This window comes from Ursus americanus, chromosome 10 (assembly GCF_024610735.1).
Source record: "Ursus americanus isolate L20-20 chromosome 10, mUrsAme1.1.p, whole genome shotgun sequence".
NCBI classification, from domain to species: domain Eukaryota; kingdom Metazoa; phylum Chordata; class Mammalia; order Carnivora; family Ursidae; genus Ursus; species Ursus americanus.
The window spans coordinates 66,747,371-66,772,342 of NC_142136.1; the positions used below are offsets into that span (position 1 = coordinate 66,747,371).

Here is a 24,972-nt window from a genome sequence, read left to right on the forward strand (position 1 = left end):
ACCCAAAACTGATACACATTAAAAATTTTAAATATAGGAAGTATTCTGTCTTCCCCAAAAGAAGATGGTCACAGAATAAAATACATGATTCTTTCAACAAATAAGAAAGATCTTATCAAACAAGTTCTCACAATGAACCTGCCTGCCAAGCAGTTATTTTTAAGTGCCTTTCAAACTAATTAGAGATTATAAATTCACATGACTTCTGGGCTAGAATGGTAATGTAAATGAATAAAGTAGGACAGATGTTACAATACAGAGTGGTGAGGACTGTAATAAGATTAGAAACATTATTGAAAACATCAAGATTATTACTATTCAGGAAAAAAAAGAGAGACAAAATTTAAGACCCAAAACATTCACAAAAAGAAAGATGTCTGATAGTGTTTCGGAAGACATAGAAAATGAATGACCAACAAGCTATATATATTATGGATGAATCTTAGGAACATAACAAAATGGGGGGAAAATGTCACAGAAGATTATATCCACAATTACTCCCCTTTCATAAAGTTAAAAAATAACCAAAAATAAATGTTATTGAGGGATATATACATATGTATGATAAAACTATTTTTTATTTATTTTTTATTTTATTTTTTGGATAAAGCTATTTTTTTAAAGATTGATTGATTTTAGAGAGAGAAACAGCAGAGGGTGGGCAGAGGGAGAAAAGCAGACTCCATGCTGAGTGTGGAGCCCAGCATGCGGCTTGATCCCAGGACCCTGAGATCATGACCTGAGCTGAAATCAAGAGTCGACCACTTATCTGACTGAGCCACCCAGGTGCCCCATGATAAAACTGTTTTTTAAAAGGAAATACATAATTAAGGCTAATGGTTTCCTCTGGGTGGAAGACAGGAGGATGAAAGGGAGAAGAGTTCACAAGTTGGGTGTAGATTCACGGATATATTTACCTTATTAGTATGCTTCAAAACTTGTATGTGATTTCTTTGTGTGCATTAAATATTTCATAACAATAAATGTAAGGACTTTTGGAGAAATAAGTCACAAATGTAAAGTTAAAGTATTAGAGTAATAAAATGTTAAGTATTAGATTTACAGTAGGTTAGTTGATTCCAAAATGCTGATTAAAATTAAAAAATCATTTAAAAAATATTATGAATACCTTAAGTGTTTAACTTCAAACAGATAAAAATCTATTCATTTACCAACCATTTTTGTAGAATCTATTGGTCCATAGACTGAAATTTACTTTTGACTTTTCCATGGCATTATTTTTCAATGTATCTCTTGTGATTAGCATTTTTACTTTTTAATTCAATCAAACATACTTGTTATTTAAGTGATGATATCTGATAATAGGTTTTTTTAAAGATTTATTTGAGAGACACAGAGAGAGTGTACAAGCAAGCAAGAGTGCTGGGCGGGGGAAGCAGTTGCAGGGACTGATCTCACGACCCTGAGATCATGACCTGAGCCGAAATCAAGGGTTGGACGCTTAACTGACTGAGCCACCCAAGCACCCCCTGATAGATATATACAGATACACAGATAGTTTTATAACTGTTATTTAGTTATAAATAACATTTACAGAGGCGCCTGGGTAGTGCAGTCGTTAAGCGTCTGCCTTCGGCTCAGGGCGTGATCCCGGCGTTCCGGGATCGAGTCCCACATTGGGCTCCTCCGCTGGGAGCCTGCTTCTTCCTCTCCCACTCCCCTGCTGTATTCCCTCTCTCGCTGGCTGTCTCTCTGTCACATAAATAAATAAAATCTTAAAAATAAATAAATAAATAACATTTACAATTTGCAATTATGTTTCTTTTCCATTTCTTATATTAAAGTTTTCATTAATTCTTTTTTAATTCTTTTTTGCTCCTATGGGTTTGGAAGCCAACATTCTAATTCTATTCTTCTAGAGCAACACAAATTTTTAATTCGCACACTTAATTTACAGCCCAACTAATTAACATGTCTGTCTTCACTCACTCTTCTATGACGAAAGAACCACGAACAGTTTAGCTACCATCTTACATGCTGTTATCTGATAGGGTCCACCTAGTATTCAAAATTTTCCACAAAGGCACAGCACCAATCAGGCAGAACAGGTGGCAGTAGAACAAGGGCCTGAAGGTCCTTCTGCTGTGCCCAGGCACAGGGGAAAGTGGGGTGGGGAAAGGATTCCAGGGACTCTCAAGAGCTCTCACATACTGTTCCAAGAAGTGTGTGCTGGCTAAGTAACAGCCTAGATGCTAACCTACTTTTTAATCTACACCTCCCTCCCTTGTAAAGAAAACTTTGTTGTTATCATTATTATTGTTGTTGTTGTTGTTGTTGTTGTTGTTTTTATAGGTATTATTTAGATCTGCAAAAGTGTTTGAAAATTTTGTCACTTCTTACATCCTATTCCTTCCTTCTGAATTTCCTTTTTTACCAAAAAAAATTATTATTCTTTAATAATTTTCTGAAGTAGGATATATGAGTGGTGAACTCATTTTTTGCGTAACAGTGTCTTTCATTTTTACTCATGAATGACAGGTGAGCTGAGTCAAGAAGCCTAGACTATGATTTCACATAGGTTGTCCCAAACAGGGAGATGGATAGATCGATCAATCCTATTCTCATTCATTCTAAGAAGCCATCAACTGCACCATGAAGATAGGGATGCACTCTAATTCTAGAGCTGTTAGCATATGACAATTTTATGTTTTAAAATCAATTAAATATAGTAGTAACATATTTTACTGTATGCAGTAGAAAAAGAATAAACTTTGGAACCAGGTAGAGTTCAAATCCTGACTTTGTCTCTTACTACTATGTGATTTTGTGCAAGTTAACTGACCTCTGAAATTCAGTTCCTCATGTGAAAATCAGGAAATACCCCTTACACAAGGGGTTGGCAAGCTTGTCTATAAAAGGCCAGATAATAATAAATAAATAATAAATATTTTAAGCTTTGTGGACCATACAATACAGTCTCTGTTGAAACTACTCAATTCTGCTGTTAAAGCACAAAAGCAGCCACTGATAATACATACTCCTCTGCCTGAAATATAGCAAATAAGAAATTTACATTTCTCACCTCTACAACCTTTTCTTCAATGTTTTTATGGAAGTTATAATTGGCACATAAATAATTTTCATGGAAGAAGTCAAAAGTCCCATTAAGCAGAGGTAGCAATGAAAATTATATGCAGTTCCTTAGACTTCCAATTTCTGAACATTTAAACCCCCACTTGTAACTACATTTGCTGGAATGCAAAGGATCTACATTTCTAAAACCTAGAGCAAATCAATCTCTAGGTTTCAATCTCCTAACCATCAGTATGATTCAATTAGTAATGTCTCTTCCATGTCCAAAATGCCAATTCCGTATAAAGGCACTCAAAAGTATTTTCCAATGAAAAATGGTCATTAAAATATATTAGTGCTTACCCGTATGCCAAATTATAACATTATGTTGAGGCTATGCAGCACAAAAATATGTACCCTACTGCCCTACAGCAAAATTCAAACGAATATGAGGTCAAAATAAGGTGGTAGGATTTTCTCAGTATGGACCTTCTTAACGCCTTAAGGAAAAAAACAAAAAGATACATCAATACTTCTTGAAACAACAAAATGAATGGGGGAAAAAATCAAATCCTGAAAGAGTCCATTGTCAATGAGCTCTATTTTTTAATTGCTTACAAAAATCCTCGTTAATCTCATGTCGATAGCAGTACCTTTGAAAAAACAGCCAGGTATTTTATTGTGTCTGACCATTTAAACAATGTTTGTATTACATAAATTGTTAACATTTAAAAATACAGTTGTGGTTTTTTCCCCCATAAAATCCAATACACTGAAAAAGATGAAAAGAACAAAATTTGACATTTGAAACATACTTCACAGCATTTAAATCCAATGTGGCATACAAGTAATATAAGCACTTCATCCGTTCTGTAGTTTCCAAATTGTGGGGAACCATGTACTGGGCAAAGATGCGTTCAACAAGCAATCTACAAAAACACAGAGAAGGTACTGTAATGATTTTTTTTATGTATTAAATTTGTATATATAATTCCAAAACACACAAAGAATATATATAAAAGAAGTTTCTGCTTTCTGATTGGAAATGAGATTTCCAAATCAATGATTTCCTTCTATAAGAGGGGCTGAAAAAAAGATTTAGCTGTATGTACTGGCAATAGCCCTATACCCAGCTAAGATAACTACCTCTGCATGACCGTGAGTGTATATGGGGGATTCAGTTTCCTTATCTGAAAAATAAAGTGTTAAAAAACCAGGTCCTTCCAAATGACAAATTCTAAGCATCTCTAAATTAAAATTATAAAGACATTTTTAAGATTCTTCTGAATTTTTGGAGTAAGCACCATGAAAAGACCTGGTTAAAAGTTAAAAAAAAAAGAAAGTACTAGCAAATAATAATGCAAATCTCCATGCAAAGATGCTGCACACTCAAAAAGTCTAAAAATGTCAATTTTATAAAAATAATAACTCTGAAGTTTAGATAATGTTAACCTAAGATACCAAGTTTCTAGTTCCTATAAGTCTTAAAATTGTAAGGTGGCCAACTGGTTCTTAATTTTCTCACTCTCATCTATTATGGGCAAGACCATTTGGATCTAAGAATTTAAAATAAATTCAATCGAGACTATGGACTCTGAGAAACAAACTGAGGGCTTCAGAGGGGAGGGGGGTGGGGGAATGGGATAGACTGGTGATGGGTAGTAAGGAGGGCACGTATTGCATGGTGCACTGGGTGTTAAACGCAACTAATGAATCATCGAACTTTACATCAGAAACCAGGGATGTACTGTATGGTGACTAACATAATTCAAAAAAATTAAAATTAAAAAAAAAGAATTAAAATAATAAAAAAATAAAATAAAATAAAATAAATTCAATCAAGTGAAATAAATTCAGACTGCAAGCAGGATTCACAGATCTATTTACTACTAAGTGGTCAGGATCCATACAAGATCTAACTTTATACTATAATAGAAAAATACAAAGATTATATTCATATAATATGTTTCAAATAAAATTATAAACTGTCTTTATCCTTCAGTAGAAACTGTTTACTTAAAATGTCTATAATCCAAAAGGTTTCATTTATTTGAAAACATTTTATTTGAAAAATAACCTATGAAATAAAATTTAAATTATTACACACATTTCTACTCTTAAGTACTGCTCTGTTTAAAAATAGTATACAAAAACAAACATTTAAGCTATATCCTTCCCTAAAGTTGTATGTACATTACTGCTTCATTTATGGCTTTGGTGGGAAGAAAACTAGTCAGTCACTACCTTTACCTTGCAGTAAAAACTGAGAGACTTTAAAGTTATAAAGAAAACAGTTTACCTAAAACAACAGATCAACAACAGCTGAATACACCAAATGCGCCATATATTTTACATATGGTGTCCTTAACTTACCGATCATCAATACTATTTTGATAATATATATGTAGCAATTTGTCTTTGATCCACGAAATCTGTTTTGCAGCATCTTTTCCAGCTGCTGATTGTAAAGCATACTTCTTATAAATCTGGGCAAGTCCCATCATGGCTTCTTTGCGCACTCTCCACTTAAAGTAAAAACAAAAATGCTTTCTTAAAACTTAAAAATGCTCACATTATATTTCAGGAAAGTCTGTTTTCTTGTTTTTAAGTTGCTTTACACAATATATATTCATCAATCCTCAGTTAGTGGATATCAATTTATGACTATGAAAAAACACAACTATCATTTTAATGTATCTACTATGTAAGGTACAGCGATATAAGCATGTATAAAGAATTTTAATGCTTTAATCATTTATCCCTAAAAAACAAAAGTTAATCACCATCACAAAAAGTCACTTAGAATGTAAGGCAAAGTATGCTATAAAATTTTAAAAGGCAAGATTGAGTTAATTGTGACCTATCTCTTATACACTTTTTCCAGTTATGGAGTATAATAAATATACTTCAATTAGAGGTACATGACAGTGGCTTTATCAAATGCTGAGTAAAGACACTCAGTTCATTTTGTATATTTGAGAATCAAGTTCAAGTGTAAAAGGAAGGTATTCAACTATTTTTCAAAATACGTATTTGCTATAGTATATCTAATATTGCTTAATTATCTTGGGATGAGTTTATTCTTTAATTCTATACAAATACCACTACAAACAGCACTACAACCAGTAAGATGTTAGTAATGTTTACAACTTCATGAAGCTGCACAGATGTTTCTTTTTTTTTTTTTCCTTTGCAGTCTGTCATTCATTGTATATTCTTCCATTGGTTTTTCTTTCAATTACTTACAGCAGATTCAGAACAGTCCTTATCTCATCCAACCACTGATACATACTGAAATAAAAGACTTCAAAAGCTTTACTCATAAAATAAGAATTCAATATGTTTGTAGGAACTTTCTAATTCTCTATCTTATCGGTAACTCTAATTCCCCAAACTGCTGCTTTAAGGAGAATATAAAGATAGAGCATATTGTAATACTGCGAAGAACATAAATATATTCCATTATTTTTTGGTACCCAATTAATATTTATATGAATGAACCAAGCAGCCCTATGATGAATACAACACGATTATCAAAAATGTGAATTTATGTGACCCCAACAATACACAGATACTTAGCTCAAATTCCAAGTCTAACAAAGAAAAAGACTACCTGAACACTAAGAAGGCTGTTATCCTACCATGAGGCAAACAAATCTCCTTTTCCTTCTTTATGCCTTTTGAACCTTTCATTAATACCCAATGAAATATTCAAAAAGACAAGTCTAAATTTATTAGTTAAAATAAGTTGTCCTAATACCTATAGATTTGGAGGGAAAACTGCAATTCCTGGCCATCTATTCTCTCCCCACAACCAGCATTACCAAAGAGAGCATTAAATGATGAAGACAGCACATCAACCTTGTAAGCAACTGTTAAAAATGTCGTAAAGTATTTACGAGTCAAAACTATTCACAACTACCAACAGGCCTCCCACCTTCTTTGCTAATTAACCCCCAAATACATCAATGATTTTCATCCTTCACCAAAATTACTCAAGACTAAATCCAGTAACACCCACACCAGAAAGGAAAGGCACTGGGGATGAGGAGAGAATGAACATTCACTCACATACTTTACTGAGTGTCTAATATACTCCAGGCAACATGAATACAGTAAGAAGACATGGTACCTCTCCTAAAAGCCAATGATTAACGAGTATAGCTAGTGGGTGCTCATTCAAGAGGAAAGGTTTAGGGCCACAGAAGATAGGCTGGAAGCATGCTGCTCTGCTGGTTTAGCTTTGCTAAGCTGAACACATGTTATTTTCTACTCCACAGAAATTATAATACCAGCTAAAGGACTATCAACTGATACCCATATGAAAAGAAACAGAAGAAAGCCAACAACATAAGAAATTGTGTCAGAGGCCTTAACAAGTCACTTATTAAAATTAGTGTCCAGGCTAAACATCTGACTACCATTTAGAACCAACTCATTTTTAAGATGAGAATAATCTGAATTTAAAAACCTAACAAAATTTAATGTGAAAAAAAAAACCTTCTCGTAAACATTAAATATTAAAATGTCCCCCCAAAAAGGGTTAATTACATTTAAGTCTCAATATTTTCAAATGAAATACCATTAAATTTAAAGTATTCAAAGTAAAAGCCTACTACTACTAATTATTATTCCTACTTACCCGTTTGTCTAATGTTCTCTCTCTCACAAAATTAAGTAAGTGATCGTTGACCAGAAGAATATCCTTTTTAGCAGCTGTAACTATAGACACAATAACATCATGTCTAATAGCTTCTTCAGGATCATGCGACCTCACCTTAAGATACTCTGAAAGACAAAATTTTATTTGATTAAAATGGAACTTTAACAACTGAAATGTTTTAAAAGATTGCATAAGTCCTTTGTAAGTAAACCAGAACAAAACAAAACCTAAGCAGAAGGTTCAATGTTTCAAGAAAATTAAGAGCAGAGGACAAAGGGGAGTAGAAATGAAGGTCAGTCCTTTAGTCAAAATACAGGAGTTTACATGCAACTACTGAGTACTAAAACCCCTCCCCATTTGGGGGGCAGGTAGTTGTATTAAGGAGTTCTTAACCTCATTAACTAAACCATACAACTAAACTAAGTAGTATATGACTTTAAATATTTCATTTCTGTTTTTTGTTTAATAGTTAGAATATCCAAGTCAAGTGGTTCTACTGAGAAAAGGCTAGAATATTCAAGCTTCTATCCCTTAACTAGGGAAACCCTAAGTAAGGTTTCAGAAAGAATAAAATTAAAATATCAGCCACCAAGAAATAAGATTACGGGAAAGACCACAAGGAAAGTCCATGTAACTGAACTAAGAAAAGCAAAGGGAACACAGAAGAAATTAAACATTTAACAATTAGAAGTGGCTGGAGGAAGACCTTACAGTCAAAAACATGGCAGTTCTGATCTGACACTGAGAAAGCTGAAAGAAAAAATTAACACTCTTCAGTAATGATATATTAGAGGCTTAAGGAAGAGGTACCACAATTGAACCTGAACATAACAAAATATTATTCCACTTTTTACTGTAAGACCAGTAAGCTAAAATTTCATTGTTTGGATTTGGAGCAATGTGTCTAGCCATGCCTATATACAGCAAATCGTGCTTATGACAGTAAATGCATTTACCTCCCCATAAATTGACAGTTTAACAAATAATTATAATGCAAACACCCATAAAAAACACTACCCAGGTCTTAAGCATTTTCAGTGTGAGCATTCCATAGCAGGAACTATTTCCAAAAATGAGAAAGACCGTACACTGCCAAAAAAACCTTCCTAAATGTTATTTTATCTAACTCAGTAAAGAAAGCTATTTTAAGCACTGATTTCAAATGGAGCCTGTTAAATACATCTCAAGTTCATTTCCCCACCAAGATAAACACAGTAGTTTTATCTTTCACTTTACTTGTTTCAAGTGCAATAGATGTTATTTTAGGTGCCACTAAGAGAAAACCAATGACAACACCATCAATTTTAAGATGCATCCCAACTTCCCCAAAACAAATCATTCATATGAAACATATACACAAGAGCTATTAACTTATAGATCCTAACTGTGCAGAGGAAGAGAAAACAAAAGAGAAAGAAGAAATTCTTGATTATTAGAATGACAAAGCAGCTAATAATACTCTTCACAATATGTCCATGTCCCTCAAAACATGGCTGAAGGCACAAGGATGAATCTCACAAACACACTGTCAAGAAAGATAAGACATACATGTGTGTCTAACATATATTAACCTCAGCTCACTCTTGAAACCCTAGGAAAATGTCTTTTTTTTTTTTTCAAGATTTTATTTATTTATTTGACAGAGAGAGACACAGTCAGTGAGAGAGGGAACACAAGCAGGGGGAGTGGGAGAGGAAGAAGCAGGCTCCCAGCAGAGCAGGGACCCCGATGTGGGGCTCGATCCCAGGACCCTGGGACCACGCCCTCGGCCGAAGGCAGACGCCTAACGACTGAGCCACCCAGGCACCCCAGAAAATGTCTTTTAAAAGGGACAAGTACAAGAGAAAAGATCATAGCAAAAGAGATTTTTCAACAAAACTGTGGCCGATGTAGGACTTGTAAACAAAAGAAAAAGATGAAATCCAAAAAGGGAAGAAAATAATAAATAAGTTCATTTCCAGGGCAGAAGAACCATGAAAACATTTAGAAATTCAAGGCACCAAGCAACGAGAAAGGCAAAGATGAAGAATGCAGCTGAAAATATGAGGAATGGCTGAAAATGTGCATATAAAGTAGTTAGACCTCTAGATCTTTCAAAGCTATCTTTTATCCAACTACAAAAAACGTGCAGTTTATATCAATACAGGCCTACCTCAAGAAGTAAGGAAAAACTCAAATAAACAACCTAACCTTACAGCTAAAAGTTAGAAAAAGAAGAACAAACAAAGCTTAAACCCAGCAAAAGGAATGAATAATAAAGATTAGAGTAGAAATAAATGATAGAGAAACTTAAAAAATAAAACAGATCAATGAAACCAAGAGTTGGTTCTTTGAAATGATCAACAAAACTGATAAACCTCTAGCCATAAAAAAAAGAGGACCCAAATAAACAAAATCATTAATGAAAGAGGAGAAATAACCAACATCACAGAAATACAATTATAACAGAATATTATGGAAAACCATATGCCAACAAATTGGACAACTTAGAAGAAATGGATAAATTCCTGGGAACATATAACCTACTAAAACTGAAGCATGAAGAAAACAGAAATTTTGAACAGACCAATTACCAACAATGAAATTGAATCTGTAGTCAAAATAACTCCCAAAAAACCAAAAGATCAGGACCAGACAGCTTCATAGGAAAATTCTACCACAGATTTAAAGAGTTGATACGTATTCCTCTCAAACTATCCCAAAAAAAATAGAAGAGGAAGGAAAACTTCCAAATTCATTCTATGAGTCCAGTATCACTCTGATACCAAAACCAGATAAAGACATCACAAAAAAAAGAATATATAGGTCAATATCTTTCATGAGCACAGATGCAAAAAATCAACAAAATATTAGCAAACCGAATCCAACAATATATTTAAAAAATCATACATCACGATGAAGTAGGATTTATTCCTGAGACGCAAGGGCGGTTCAATATTCACAAAACAATTAACACGATACATCACATCAATAAAAGAAAGGATAAAAATCAGATGATCAAGGGCACCCAGGTGGTTCAGTCAATTAAGCATCTGCCCTCAGCTCAAGTCATGATCCTGGGGATCCCAGGGTCGTGGGATCAAGCCCTGCATTGGGCTCCCTGCTCAGCAGTAGTCTGCTTCTCCCTCTCCCTCTGACCCTCCCCCCACTCATACTCTCTCTCTCTCTCTCTCTCTCTCACACACAAATAAATAAAATCTTTTTTAAAAATCATATGATCATTTCAACAGATGCAGGAAAAGCATCTGACAAAGTACAGGATCCATTCATGATAAAAATCCTCTGCAAAGTAGGTCTAGAGGGAACATACTTCAACATGATAATGGCCGTTTATGAAAAACCGAGAGCCAAAAACAGAGCTTTTCCCCCTTAAGGTCAGGAACAAGACAAGGATGTGCACTTCCACCGCTTTTATTCAAAATAGTACTGAGAAGTCCTAGCCACAGCAATCAGACAACATAAAGAAATAAAAGGCATCCAAATGGATAAGGAAGAAGTAAAACTTTCACTATGCGCAGATGACATACTATACACAGAAAACCCTAAAGACTTCCCCAAAAAACCACTAGAACTGATAAATGAATGCAATATAGTCACAGGATACAAAATCAATGTACAGAAATCTGTTGCATTCCTGTACACTAATAATGAAGCAGCAGAAAGTGAAAGTAAGAAAATAATCCCATTTAAAATTGCATCGGAAACAATAAAATATCTAGGAATAAACTTAACCAAAGAGGTAAAAACCTGTACTCTGAAAACTATTAAAAAAACACTGATGAAATCAATTCAAGATGACACAAAGAAATAGAAAGACATTCCATGATCATGGGTTGGAAGAATAAATACTGTTAAAATGTCTATACCATCAAAAGCAATCTATAGATTTAATGCAATTCCTATCAAAATACCAGCATTTTTCACAAAACTAGAACAAACAATCCTAAAATTTGTATGGAATGACAAAAGACCTTAACTAGCCAAAGCAATCATGAAAAACAAAACTGGAGGTATCACAATTCCAGACTTCAAGTTATATTACAAAATGGTAGAATTAAAAACAGTATGGCACTAGCATAAAAATAAACACATAAATGGAGAATAGAAAACCCAGAAATAAACCCACATTTATATGATCAATTAGTCTTCAACAATGGAGAAATGAATATCCAACAGAAAAAAGACAGTCTCTCCAACAAATGGAACTGGTAAAACTGGACAGCTACATTGCGAAAGAATAAAACTAGCCCATTTTCTTGCACCATACACAAAAATAAACTCAAAATGGATTAAAGACCTAAATGTGAGACCTGAAACCATAAAAATCCTTGAAGAGAGCACATGTAGTGATTTCTCTGACATTGGCCGTAACAACATTTTTCTAGACATGTCTCCCGATGTAAGGGAAACAAAAGCAAAAATAAACTACTGAGACTACATTAAAATTAAAAGCTTCTGCACAGCAAAGAAAACAACCAACAAAACTAACAGACAACCTAGAGAAGGGGAGAAGACAGTAGCAAATGATATAAAGGGTTAATACCCAAAATATATAAAGAGCTGATACAACTCAATACCAAAAAAAACCCCGCAAATAATCCAATTAAATAATGAACAGGAGACATGAACAGACATTTTTCCAAAGACAGATGGCCAAAAGATACATGAAAAGATGCTCAAATCACTCATCATCAGGGAAACACAAGTCAAAACTACAATGAGGTATCATCTCACACCTGTCACAATGGCTAAAATCAACAACACAAGAAACAACAGGTGTTGGTGAGGATATGGAAAAAGGGAAACCTTCGTGCACTGTCAGTGGGAATGAAACTGGTGCAGCCACTCTGGAAAACAGTATGGAATTTCCTCAGAAAGTTAAAAATAGAACTACTCTTCAAGCCAGTAATTGCACTACTGGGTACTCACCCAAAGAATACAAAAATGCTAATTGAAAGGGATACATGAATCCCTATTTATTGCAACATTATTTACATACAATAGCCAAGCCAAGGAAAAAGCCTAAGTGTCCATCCATAGATGAATGAAGAGGAGGAGACATACACATACACACACATACACACACACACTCTCTCTCTCTCTCTCTCTCAAAATGGAATATTATCCAGCCATAAAAAGGAATGAAAGCTTGCCATTTGCAACAACATGGATAAAGCTAGAGAATGTAATGCTAAGTGAAATCAGTCAGAGAAAGACAAATACCATATGATCTCACTCAATGTGGAATTTAAGAAAACAGAGGAGCAAAGGAAAAAAAAAAGAGAGAGAGAGAAAGACAAACCAAGAAACAAACTCAATTATAGAGAACTGATGGTTACCTGAGGGAAGGAGGGTGGGGGAATAGGTGAAATAAGTGATGGGAACTAAAGAAAAAAAAAATTTTAATGTACCCAGAGGCTGAAAAGTAGGAAATCATACAACATACAACATAAATGTTTCATAAAAAAATGAAACTACATACTATCTTTTGGTAAACATTCAAACATTTCGAATATTCCAAACAATGAATGGTAAGGACTTAAAAGGTTATTGGTGAAATTATTCACATCTAAAATATATTTTAGATAGCTATAAAAAATCAAAACATCTATTTAGCTAACAGTAAGCTGTGCACTGAAGTTCTGACTATGGGAAAATTAAGTTTTTTTTATACTTTAAAAAAATGCAGAATATATATAGACTACTACAAATCAACAAGAAAGACAAGCCAATTTTTAAAAGATGGATTTAAAATTTAAACAGACACTTCATAAAAGAAAATATCAATATACACATGAAAAGATAATCTCATCAGTCATCAGGAGAGTGCAAATTAAAACTACAACAAAACAGAAAGACCTATGAGAACGACTACAATCAAAAAGATTTATGATACAAAATGCTCACAAGAACACTGAAGAACTGGAACTCTCAACATTTCTAGTGCAAGTTTAAAATAGTATAGCTAATATGGAGAACTCAGTCATTTCTTACAAAATTAAACACATATTTACCCTATGACCAGCAATTTCACTTAAGCTGTTACAAAGAGAAATAAAAGCATAAATCTATTGAAACACTTGTAACAATACTCAGAGTAATCGTAACAGCCCCAAATCAAAAACAACCCAGATAACCATCAAACAAAAAAGTGGATAAACAAATTATTGTGTATTTATACAATAGAATACCACTCAATAATAAAAAAGAATAAAGTAACAACGCAGGAGTCCCAAAGACACCTGCAACTAGACTTAAACTCCTAATAGGATACTCTTCAGTGGGGAATCTGACTAGTAGAAAAGAAGTATTTAAACTAAAAGTTTTCTAACAAACAACCCACCCTGATCACCCTAAATCGAGGTTCAGAGTCGGCAATCCCATATATATATATATATTCAGGGCTTTCTAAACAGCTCTTTATTTAGTCCCCCATTCTTAATTATGAGCAGAGAGCTACTGCTTGACAAGCATTTGAGGAAAGCCTCTAACATGGAAAATACAGACAAAAGCAGGCGGGAAAAATAAGTTAACCAACATTAATTTTTTCAGAGAATGGTGCATCAGTAACACAAGAACAGAATGTTACAGTAAAAGGAACATCAGGGAAAAAGAGAAGAAGGAAGAGAAACACACACACACGAGAGAGAGAGAAAGAGAGAGAGAGAGAGAGAGAGAGAGAGAGAGGGAGGGAGAGAGAGAAGGAAAGGAAAATTAAGGGGCGGGGTAACGTAAGAGGGAGGAAGAACAGATCCCATGAAAATCAATGCTATAAAGCAGAAGCTCAAAGAGCAAGCAGTCCAAATTCAGATGTGAGTGGGCAGGTAGAGGGATCCAGGCAGGATATCACCCCCAAAAAGGATGAAAATGAGAAATACCTGCTGTTTAAACCTAACTGGTAGAAATTCAACAAAATCCAAAGGCATTACTATGAGAAACTATTACGAAAGAATATACTTTATCATTTCATCAAAAGAAACTCAAAAGGAAGTAGTAAGATTTAAAAAGCAACCATAAGGAAAGACCATAAAAAAAAGCATTTAAAAATGTACTACAAGTTGGTAAAGTTTTAAAAAGAGTAAATAACTAATAACAAACAATAATGTAAATGATGGAAAGAGAACATTCAGAGTTAAAACTTTCAAGGTTCTTTGATTGCTCAGAAAGAAACTAGAGAGTTCTGATTAACTTTACACTTCACTGATCAATTATGCAGTAAAAGCACAAAAGCGAATATTAACTCCCAAGCCCACAGGGGAAAAAAGGAAATATGAAAACAAAGAAAATTAATCAATTAAGCAGAAAAGAGGAAAACAGGAAAAAAAGAAAAAAAAGTAAGAAGCATGGAAATAAAAAACATAAGATAGGAGAAATAAGTTCAACTCCAACAAATTCAAATGATACCATTTCAATAAAATTTTTAAAACACATAACAATACCATATATCATTTATGGACAAATATACATGTGACGTAGATAGAAAAACAAACAAGATGCAGACCAAATTTAATGGAGTGCCTACCCCCCGTGGAAATAGGAAGAATAGTTTATGAGAGGCAGTTCAACTACATCTACAATTTATTTTCTTTTTTTTAATCTCTTAACCAAATACAGCAAAATGCTAACATTTCTGAAGAAAACAGAGTAGCTACTATAGTCATCTGTATTTTCTGAACAATTTCCTAATTTTAAAAAATTAAAGGCGCTTGGGTGGCTCAGTCGGTGAAACCTCTGCCTTCAGCTCAGGTCATGATCCTGGGCTCCTGGGAATGAGCCTTGACCATGGGGCTCCCTGCTCAGCAGGGAGTCTGTTTCTCCCTCCCTGCAACCCTCCCCCTCACTCGTGCTCTCTTGCTTGCTCTCTTTCTCAAATTAATAAAATCTTTTTTTTTTTTAAGATTTATTTATTTGTGAGAGAGAGAGTGCAAGCACAAGCAGGGGGAGCAGCAGGCAAAGGGAGAAGCATGCTCCTTGCCGAGCAAGGAGCCAGATGTGGGACTCTAGCCCAGGACCCTGGGATCATGACCTGAGCTGAAGGCAGACTCTTACCTGACCGAGCCACCCAGGCATCCCTAAATAAGTAAAATCTTGAAAAGAAAAGAAAAGAAAAGAGAAAAGAAAAAAGAGAAAAGAGAAAAGAAAAAAAATTACTAGAGGAGCAATATTCAGATACATGATATCCTTATTACAACAAAAATGCAAAGCTCTGAAATGCCTTGTAATTATACAGATTTCAGAAAAGTTACCTCCATTCGGCATAGTTTACAAATTAATGACGCTTACCTAAGTTCTCAAAACATTAAAGAATAGTAAAGAACATCAAAGTCAAGTTCTAATCCAAACACCTGAAATACCTTTAGAATTGTTCTTATACTAAAAACTCATATTGTTTCTGGTAAACTGACTTTTTATAGGTGTTTCTAGACTAATAGGTATAAGGAGTAAAAATTCTAGCTTCAGAGAGTAACTTCTGTGATGATGAATTGAAAGAAGATGACTTTACCCATCACAGTAATAACCAAAAAATGGCATTTTTCCCCCAATATACATAAAACTGATTTTTTTTTCACCAAAGAACATCTAGGCATGTTTGCTATTATGGGTATATAATACCTGTTAAGTCCTTTGCTAAATCAGGATGGTTCATGAGACAATGACTAGCAAACTTCACACATTCCAGGCGGATTGGTACATGGATGTCATTAAATCTGATAAAACAGAAAGGCACAGAATGATCTTTAAAATAAGAGAAACAATTATTGTTTAATCTATACTTAATTTATATTTATTTCTCTAATTAAAAGAAAAAAACAAGTTATGTAGAATAATTCAAAACAAAGCTAGACTATTTCAACAAAGTTTTGATAAGCTATATATCTATGAATGCTTTGGAATGTCTATATTAAACTAGGATAATCTCCTGTGAGATCTATATATTTTTAAGGAGCATGTATAAACAATACACATTTGGGGGCGCCTGGGTGGCACAGCGGTTAAGCGTCTGCCTTCGGCTCAGGGCGTGATCCCGGCGTTATGGGATCGAGTCCCACATCAGGCTCTTCCGCTATGAGCCTGCTTCTTCCTCTCCCACTCCCCCTGCTTGTGTTCCCCCTCTCGCTGGCTGTCTCTCTCTGTCGAATAAATAAATAAAATCTTAAAAAAAGAAAAAAAACAATACACATTTGGCTCAAGCACAAAAATTAGAATGACAAGACTTTTCCTATATTATTCTTTTAAATACATATGTTTATATATAAACCTGTGTGTGTGCATAGGTCAGAGATACATTATATAAATCCCAAACTGTGTCTGAAAAGAAATCTTTTCTTCAAAGCATTCTTTCTTAAACGTAGGGCATTCACTAAAAGTGTAGCAGATCCTGCATTAAACCCCCGTATTATTTTACATGACTCTAAAACTGAGCCCAAATTAACTCCTATCCAGCTAACCATCACATTACATTTCAACTAATACCAAAGCCAATTTTTCCATGAAGTATCTTAGTATGTATCTCTAAAATATTAAAACTCTTTGAAAGATATGTCATTTAAGTATCTTTTATTTTGTATTTCTCCTCCAATTTTTTTTCCTTATAATTTATTGGGTGAAGCAATTGTTCTGTGTTTGTGTGTGTAGTGTTTTTCCACAGTTTAGATTTTGCTGATCTGTATTACTCTGGTTTCAATTAATAGGCTCCCCCTCTCTCCTAAATCTTACAAATTGATAGTTAGATCTAGACAATCATATCCAGATTCACTGTTTCAGCAAGACTATTTCATAGATGGAATCCTGTTCCCTCCATCATAAAGCACATGATGTCTCAGTGTCTCTAAACCATTGATGTTGAAAGCCTATATATATTAGTTCATCCTGGACTACAAAACAGTGATGTTTTTTAAAAATCTTGTTAAGTAACAACAAGAACATCAAAGTAAAGTGAGAATTTTCCATTCAATATTTTCAAATGTCTAATTCTGTAATATCAAAAGGTTTCCAAATCTTCTATCACCCAATACCATAACAAATTTAGTATTATAAAGGAGAAAACAAAAGAGGTCTTCAAAAGGAGCACGAAATTATTCATAAAAGCTTATTACAAGGAAAAAAATGCTCTATGAAGTACACTCAAAAAAAAAAAAAAAAGTTATAACATCTAGCCTATGGTCTCTAGTATCCAGAGTGTTTTGAGTCCAAGTACTCCATCCCTATGTACTTTCCCATTTTTCAACTAAACATGTACCATTTAACCATTATAAATAAATATAACAAGACCTCTTTAAAAAATACTCTAGCTCCTGAAAAGTGATAGTAATCTGTTTCAGTTTTAGGTCATTAATTTTAAAAGGAAAGGAAAAATTACAATGTAATGGAAATGTGACAAATTTTAACCTACAAAATAAAGTCTGGGTAATCCAAGTCCTGATTTAAAAATATAGTAACTGTCTGTAAGTAAAAACTGTATTTTTGTTTTACCACATTAGGTGGACTTTAAATTGAGTAGTATAATTAAACATTTAAACTATTCTGCTCTACTGCCCAAGAACTTTCCATCGTATTTAAAGGAAAAAGTCTAGAAATCAAACTCAAAATGACAACAGGCTAAAATTTATTTGTTTAATGCACCTAGTCATATATTATTGCGCTAAGAAATCAGATTAAGAATTTAGCACTTGGCAAGCATTTATAAAAGCTTATATGTCATTTAACAAATTAGAAAAAGAAGACCAAAAGAGATTAAATTTATTATAATCACTGACAATTCTAGTATTAAGATGGAAAAATTGGTTATAACATGCAAATATTTCAATGTATAAAGAAATAGAGTAAAAGTTCTTAAAACCTAATTTAAGCAGAAGAAAAAAATTCTCCTTTATCTTCTGGGTCAAAGTACGTTTCAGCCAGGGCACTTCAAGTGGTTTTAATATATTCAAGGTCAGGGATACCTTTAGAAACGTAATGAACCCTTCTCATAGAAAAAAGAAATATACAAACACACTCAATTTTGCAACCAATTTCAAGTGTGTGGACATCAAAAGCATATACGGAATCCAGGTTATCACTTCCTTTAAAATAGAAATGTACAAAGGAGGTTAGGAGGAAGACATACATATCATTTATTTATTCATTCTGTGGATCCCCTTGTCCTTACAACATCTTACAATGATTTAATTTCAGTTAGAATGATTCACTGCTATGTAATAACACATTTTAACTTCATGATTATAATATATTTTGAGATAGCTTTTTAAGTGTACCGTCTTTCAAAAATTACTAAGGGCAAAATAAGATGAAAAGAGAAAGGGAAATTGTAAATATGGCCAATCAGTACTAACACTCAAAAATTTCAATATATAAAACCCTTCGTTTTTATAATTTCAAGAAAATATTAAATATGGACGGCATTTTAAAATAATATAAATAGATTAAAACATATATTACTTTTAAACAGGACATCAAAATCATATACCTGCCCAAGTAACACTGCCAAAGTGGTTTGTTTTGAGAAGCCAATTCTGAATCCTTTGCACCAAACATTTTTGCCAGTAGTTTAACAACTTGCAGGCGTTCTTCATTATCATTACTCTAAAATAAAACACAAACAGCTTTAAAACCATCAGGTAGAGTCGTAATAATTTTCCCATGATTTTCCTCATCTCCCAATCCCACAGAAAAACTTTCATGTACTCGAGATGAAAAAGTATACATGAAAATGCCCAATATACTTTGCAAAAAATAAATAATCCCTTAAATGCTCTAATCATCTTGTTAAAGCAGTACTTCCTACATGAAAATATATCCCAAAGTTTGAATAAATGTTAGAGGCCCCTCTTAAATCTGAGGCTTATTTCCATTCACAGTCAAATTCAAAAACTACATCAAAGCTAGGCAGACCCTTGAAAAACTATTTGTGGTTTTTAAAAACAGACATGAAGAGACAAGGCCTACAGTAAACAGAAAAATCTATATGATTGTACTGGTTAAACTCTTTGTAGAAATAAATATGTGAAGTCCCAAAAAGGAGAAATCAGCTCACCTACACATACCAGATTCATAATAGAGTTCAACAATATGATGAAGCTTTGCACACACAAAAACTAATTTCTGCTTTATTTACTCTATTATGGGTAGCATGGAGACAAGAACTCAATTTTATTATTGGTTTTGGTACCTCCAACAAATGACACAATGGTTAAATGACTGAGTCAGCCACAATACTACACTTGAACATAAAATGTGACTGTATCAAAAAACACTGATATTCAAAGTGCTATGAAGACACTGTACTTTTTTTTTTTTTTTTAATTTTAAACCAATGCCTCAGCCAAGCACTAAGAGCTCCCATAAAATGACCTAACTCATCTCTATTAGTTCTTTCACTATTCCTCTAAGTAAGTACTTTTCAACCCCAGGGGCACATTAGAATGACCTCTAAATGTGGTATGTACACACACACGTGTACACACACATACACAGGAATATTACTCAGCCATCAAAAAGAATGAAACCTTACCATTTGCAATGATGCGAATGGAGCTAGAGTGTATTATGCTAAGTGAAGTAAGTCAGTCAAAGAAAGACAAATAACATTTAGTTCACTCATATTTGGAATTTAGGAAATAAAACAGATGAACATATGGGAAGGAAAAAAAAGAGAGAGAAAGAGAGAGGGAGGCAAACCATAAGAGACTCTTAATGACAGAGAACAAACTGAGGGTTAATGGAGGAAGGTGGGTGGGGGATGGGCTAGATGGGTGATGGGTATTAAGGAAGGCACTTATGATGATGAGCACTGGGTATTTTATGTAAGTGATGAATCACTAAATTCTACTCCTGAAACCAGTATTACACTATATGTTGCATAGAATTTAGATGAAAATTTGGAGGAAAAAAATAAAAATAATAGTAAAACAGAATGTTTCCTATGATTAAGAGTCTCTTATGGTTTGTCTCCCTCTCTGATTTTACCTTGTTTTATTTTTTCCTCTCTTCCCCTATGATCCTCTGCCTTGTTTCTTAAATTTCATGTACCAGTGAGATCATATGATAATTGTTTTTCTCTGACTTATTTTGCTTAATAATAGTCTCTAGTTCCATCCACACCGTTGCAAGTGACAAGATTTCATTTTTTTGATGGCTGAGTAGTATTTCCTTGTGTGTATATATCACATCATCTTTATCCATTCATCTTTCGAGGGATATCTGGACTCTTTCCATAGTTTGGCTATTTGTGGACTATGCTGCTATAAACATTGGGGTGCAGGTGCCCCTTCGGATCACTACATTTGTATCTTTGGGGTAAATACCCAGTAGGGCAATTCCTGGGTTGCAGGGTAGTTCTATTTTCAACTTTTTGAGGAAAATCCATACTATTTCCAGAGTGGCTGCACCAGCTTGCATTCCCACCCAGAATGTAGGAGGGCTCCCCTTTCTCTACATCCTTGACAACGTATGTTGTTTCCTGACTTGTTAATTTTAGCCATTCTGACTGGTGTGCAGTGGTATCTCATTGTGGTTTTGATTTGTTTTCCCTGGTGCCAAGTGATGTGGAGCACTTTTTTATGTGTCTGTTGGCCATTTGGATATCTTCTTTGGAGAAATGTCTGTTCCTCTCTTCTGCCCATTTCTTGACTGGATTATTTGTTCTTTGGGTGTTGAGTTTGAGAAGTTCTTTATAGATTCTGGGTACTAGCCCTTTATCTAATATGTCATTTGCAAATATCTTCTCTCAAAAGAGGAAAAAATAAACCAAGATAAAACCAGAGAGGGAGACAAACCATAAGAGACTCTTAATCAGAGGAAACAAACTAAGAGTTGCTGGCGGGGAGAGGGATGAATGGATGGGGTAACTGGGTGATGGACATTAAGGAGGTCATGTGATGTAATGAGCACTAGGTATTATATAAGACTGATGAATCACTGACCTCTACCTCTGAAACCAATAATACATTTTATGTTAATTAACTGAATTTAAATTTTAAAAAATCTGCCCATGACTATTCATAATAGCACTATTCATAATATAGCAGCAATTACTTATAATAGCAAAGGATGGAAACAACATAAATGTCCATCAACTGATAAAATATGGTATACCCATACAATGAAATATGATTTAGCAATAAAAGGAATGAAGTACTGACACAAACTGCAACATGGAAGAACCTTGAAAACTTTATGCTAAATTAAAGATTACGGTCACAAAAGACTACATATGCTATGGTCCCATTTATAGAAATGTCTAGAATAGGTAATCTACAGGGACAGAAAGTAAATTAGTGACTGGGTTGAGGTCTTCAGCTGGGGTCCTGGAGGAATGGAAGGTCACCACTAAAGGGTTTAAAATTTCTTTTGGGGGATGATAAAAATGTTCTAAAATTAATTGTCACAAAAGGTGCATGACTCTGTACGTTAAAAAATACTGAATTGTCTACTTTAAATGGGTGATTTTTATGGTACGTGAATTATATCTGCATAAAGCTATTACAAAAAGAAAAATAATAATAAAACAATCTAAAAAAAATGGCCGCTAAAGTTCCCAAAAAAACCCAAAAACTGAATGCCTGGACTCTACTGCCAAAAATTCTGATCAAAACAACTAGTCTGGTTTAATGCCCAGACATCTGTTTTGTTTACTAAGGCTCCACACGTGAAGATTCTAATGTGCTGCCAGGGATGATTTAAACTTACTTTATGCCACTATCCAACTATAATTCTTTGTGTTCCACAAATTCACCCACCTTCCTACACCTCTATATGCTTCTCTATCTGTTTCCTTTGTTTCAATTGTATGCTGTTTATCTTTTAGCACACTTACAATATCTGGCTTATTAAATCTGAATTTTTTCCTCTTCTATAATAGATGGCAAACTTAAAAACAGGGATGAGAATTCCTTACTTTTATATTTCTTACAGTATTCAGTATTTTTAATAAAGAAAATTCTAGACTGGGGCGCCTGGGTAGCTCAGTCAGTTAAGTGTCTGCCTTTGGCTCAGGTCATGATCCCAGGGTCCTGGGATCGAGCCCTGCATCAGGCTCCTTGCTCAGCGGAGAGCATGCTTCTGCGTCTCCCTCTGCCTGCCGCTCTGCCTACTTGTCCTCTCTGTCAAATAAATAAAATCTTACAAAAAGAAAGAAAAGAGAAAAAAAGAAAAGAAAGAGAAAAGAGAAAGAAAAGAAAGAAAATCAGACCAACAAAAAAATTAAAAGTATGATTGCCTCGTCAAAATTGCTAACTACATGGGAAGATATGGGGCAGGCAGGCCAGTGAATCAAGTGGTTCACTTGAGAAATAGACCAAAAATATACCCCAGAATAAAACGAGAATAATCAGTTGGTAGTTTTGTGGGATATTCACACTACAAATACGGATTGTTTATTTTCTTGTTTTGAAAGAGACAAATCAAAATTTTTGCAAACAAGAAATATAACATGGAAATCATTTAAGAATTACTCTGGATGGTAACATCAGGTTTCATCAAAGATGACTAATTATAACCAGCTTTTTTTAATCTTCCTGTAATAATTGGAAGAACAAAGACTATTCCCCAAATCTACAAATGAAACTCCATTTTATGACATAATTTAATGTCAAGGCAATAGGAACATGTCACCAAAAGATTCCAGAGAACTATGTGAAAAGTAATGGAACTTTCAACATAGGCATAACATAACATATACACAGGGAAAATATTTCACGATATGTGAATAAGAGACCCTAAACTATTTTCACGGCCTAATCAAGGGGTCTTGGGAACCACTAAAACTTGAAAAGAAACTTCATGTATAGCTAGACCTCAAAAGTTAGTCACATCCTAAGATTTATCTGGAAATTATCTGAAGGAAAATATCATCATTAATTAAGTGGCTACTATCTGCTAGGCACCATGCCAGGCATTGCAGATTAACAAAGAGGTAAGGTACAAACATGTAAATAAGTAACAGTAACACACCACCACATCTGTAACATTCAGCTAAAACTACCACCGTAAGAATTAAAGAGCCACAAATAATGTTCTTTGCTTATCTGGTTGACAGAACCGTAACACTTTTAAAATAATTACCTTTAGTTTAAATTCAAGTTGGGGTAAAACTGAGAGCAGCAAATGACTATCAATATTATAGAGCTCCAAAATTAAGTCAAAGACATGCTCTGACAAATCGCTGATAGATGTTTTCCCAAGCATCAGAACCTGATTAAAAAACTTTTGAGAAAGAAAATTTATCATTAATAGAAATGCCACGGATAAAATGAATTTTCTAAAATCTTAATTATCATTCAATTAAATTCATTATTATTCTGTACAAAGTCAAACTAGAGTTATCAAAACATTTCTAACAGTAAGTGGAAAACAACTACAGGCTAGTTCACCTTGTATATGAAATTCACCTTATACACAATAAAAGATAATTTGTACTAACTTACCAATTAGCTTATCAATCAACACTCTACCTACCAAATGTACTTTTTTTTTCCATTACAGTACTTACTGTATTTTATCCTGTAAGAGAGTTATATTTGTGTACATGTCTAATTTCCCTACTAGATAAATTTCTTAAAGTCAAGGGATCACACCTTGTTCTCCTAGCATGTATGGGAGACAATAGCATTAAAGACAAAACCTTGCACCTTCATAGAAGGGGCTGATTCCATTTTTAAAATATGTAATTTTACATTTATAATGCAATATAACCTCTTCCTAATCCTTTTTGTCTTCTTTTATATTCTGATAAACAGTGTATACATTATGTACAAAGTTTACAGCCAATTAAAATTAATTAAAAGCGCACACACACACACACACATTAAAATCTAATTAAAAGCACACATACACACACATGGAAAATCCAAATTTGAACAATTTTGTTTCTATAAGGAACAAGCTATAACTAGTTTCCACATTTAGATCATTTACCATATTACTACTAAAACTGGTAAAGATACATGACATAATGGTCCAGTTTCTATTTAAAGTCTTCCAAATTCATAAAAAATTAACCCAGAGCATATACCACATATTCTCAACAATATCTTCCGTTTCCTTAAAGAAGTAGTTTAAGGATTTTTTACACTACATAAGCCCTGATCTCTCCTCTCAGTAACAGTTAACACAAACCTGGCTTACTATATGGAAAGTACAAAGTCAAATATTTCAGATTTCTATGTCTTTTCTGCTTGCTTTAACTCTTAGGTTATTCTTAAATGAAGTTTCTTATGTCTATGAACCTGTACAAACTACCTAGCCATGAAGGGGAGAAAAGAACAAATTCTATTTTA

General features: G+C 33.9%; 1 protein-coding gene across 7 annotated transcripts in view; it reads right to left on the reverse strand.

Annotated features, from left to right (window-relative positions):
- Nucleotides 1–24,972, reverse strand: part of PDS5B (PDS5 cohesin associated factor B) — a 186,464-nt gene that overhangs the window by 77,013 nt on the left and 84,479 nt on the right. For all 7 annotated transcript variants that reach the window (XM_087865205.1, XM_087865202.1, XM_087865201.1 and 4 more), the window contains exons 8-13: nt 23,759–23,899; nt 19,164–19,279; nt 16,310–16,404; nt 7,676–7,821; nt 5,407–5,558; nt 3,849–3,962 (exon numbers count right to left, since the gene is read on the reverse strand). In XM_087865205.1, coding sequence (XP_087721331.1) covers nt 3,849–3,962; nt 5,407–5,558; nt 7,676–7,821; nt 16,310–16,404; nt 19,164–19,279; nt 23,759–23,899 — 764 coding nt within the window. The remainder of the gene's footprint in view (nt 1–3,848; nt 3,963–5,406; nt 5,559–7,675; nt 7,822–16,309; nt 16,405–19,163; nt 19,280–23,758; nt 23,900–24,972) is intronic.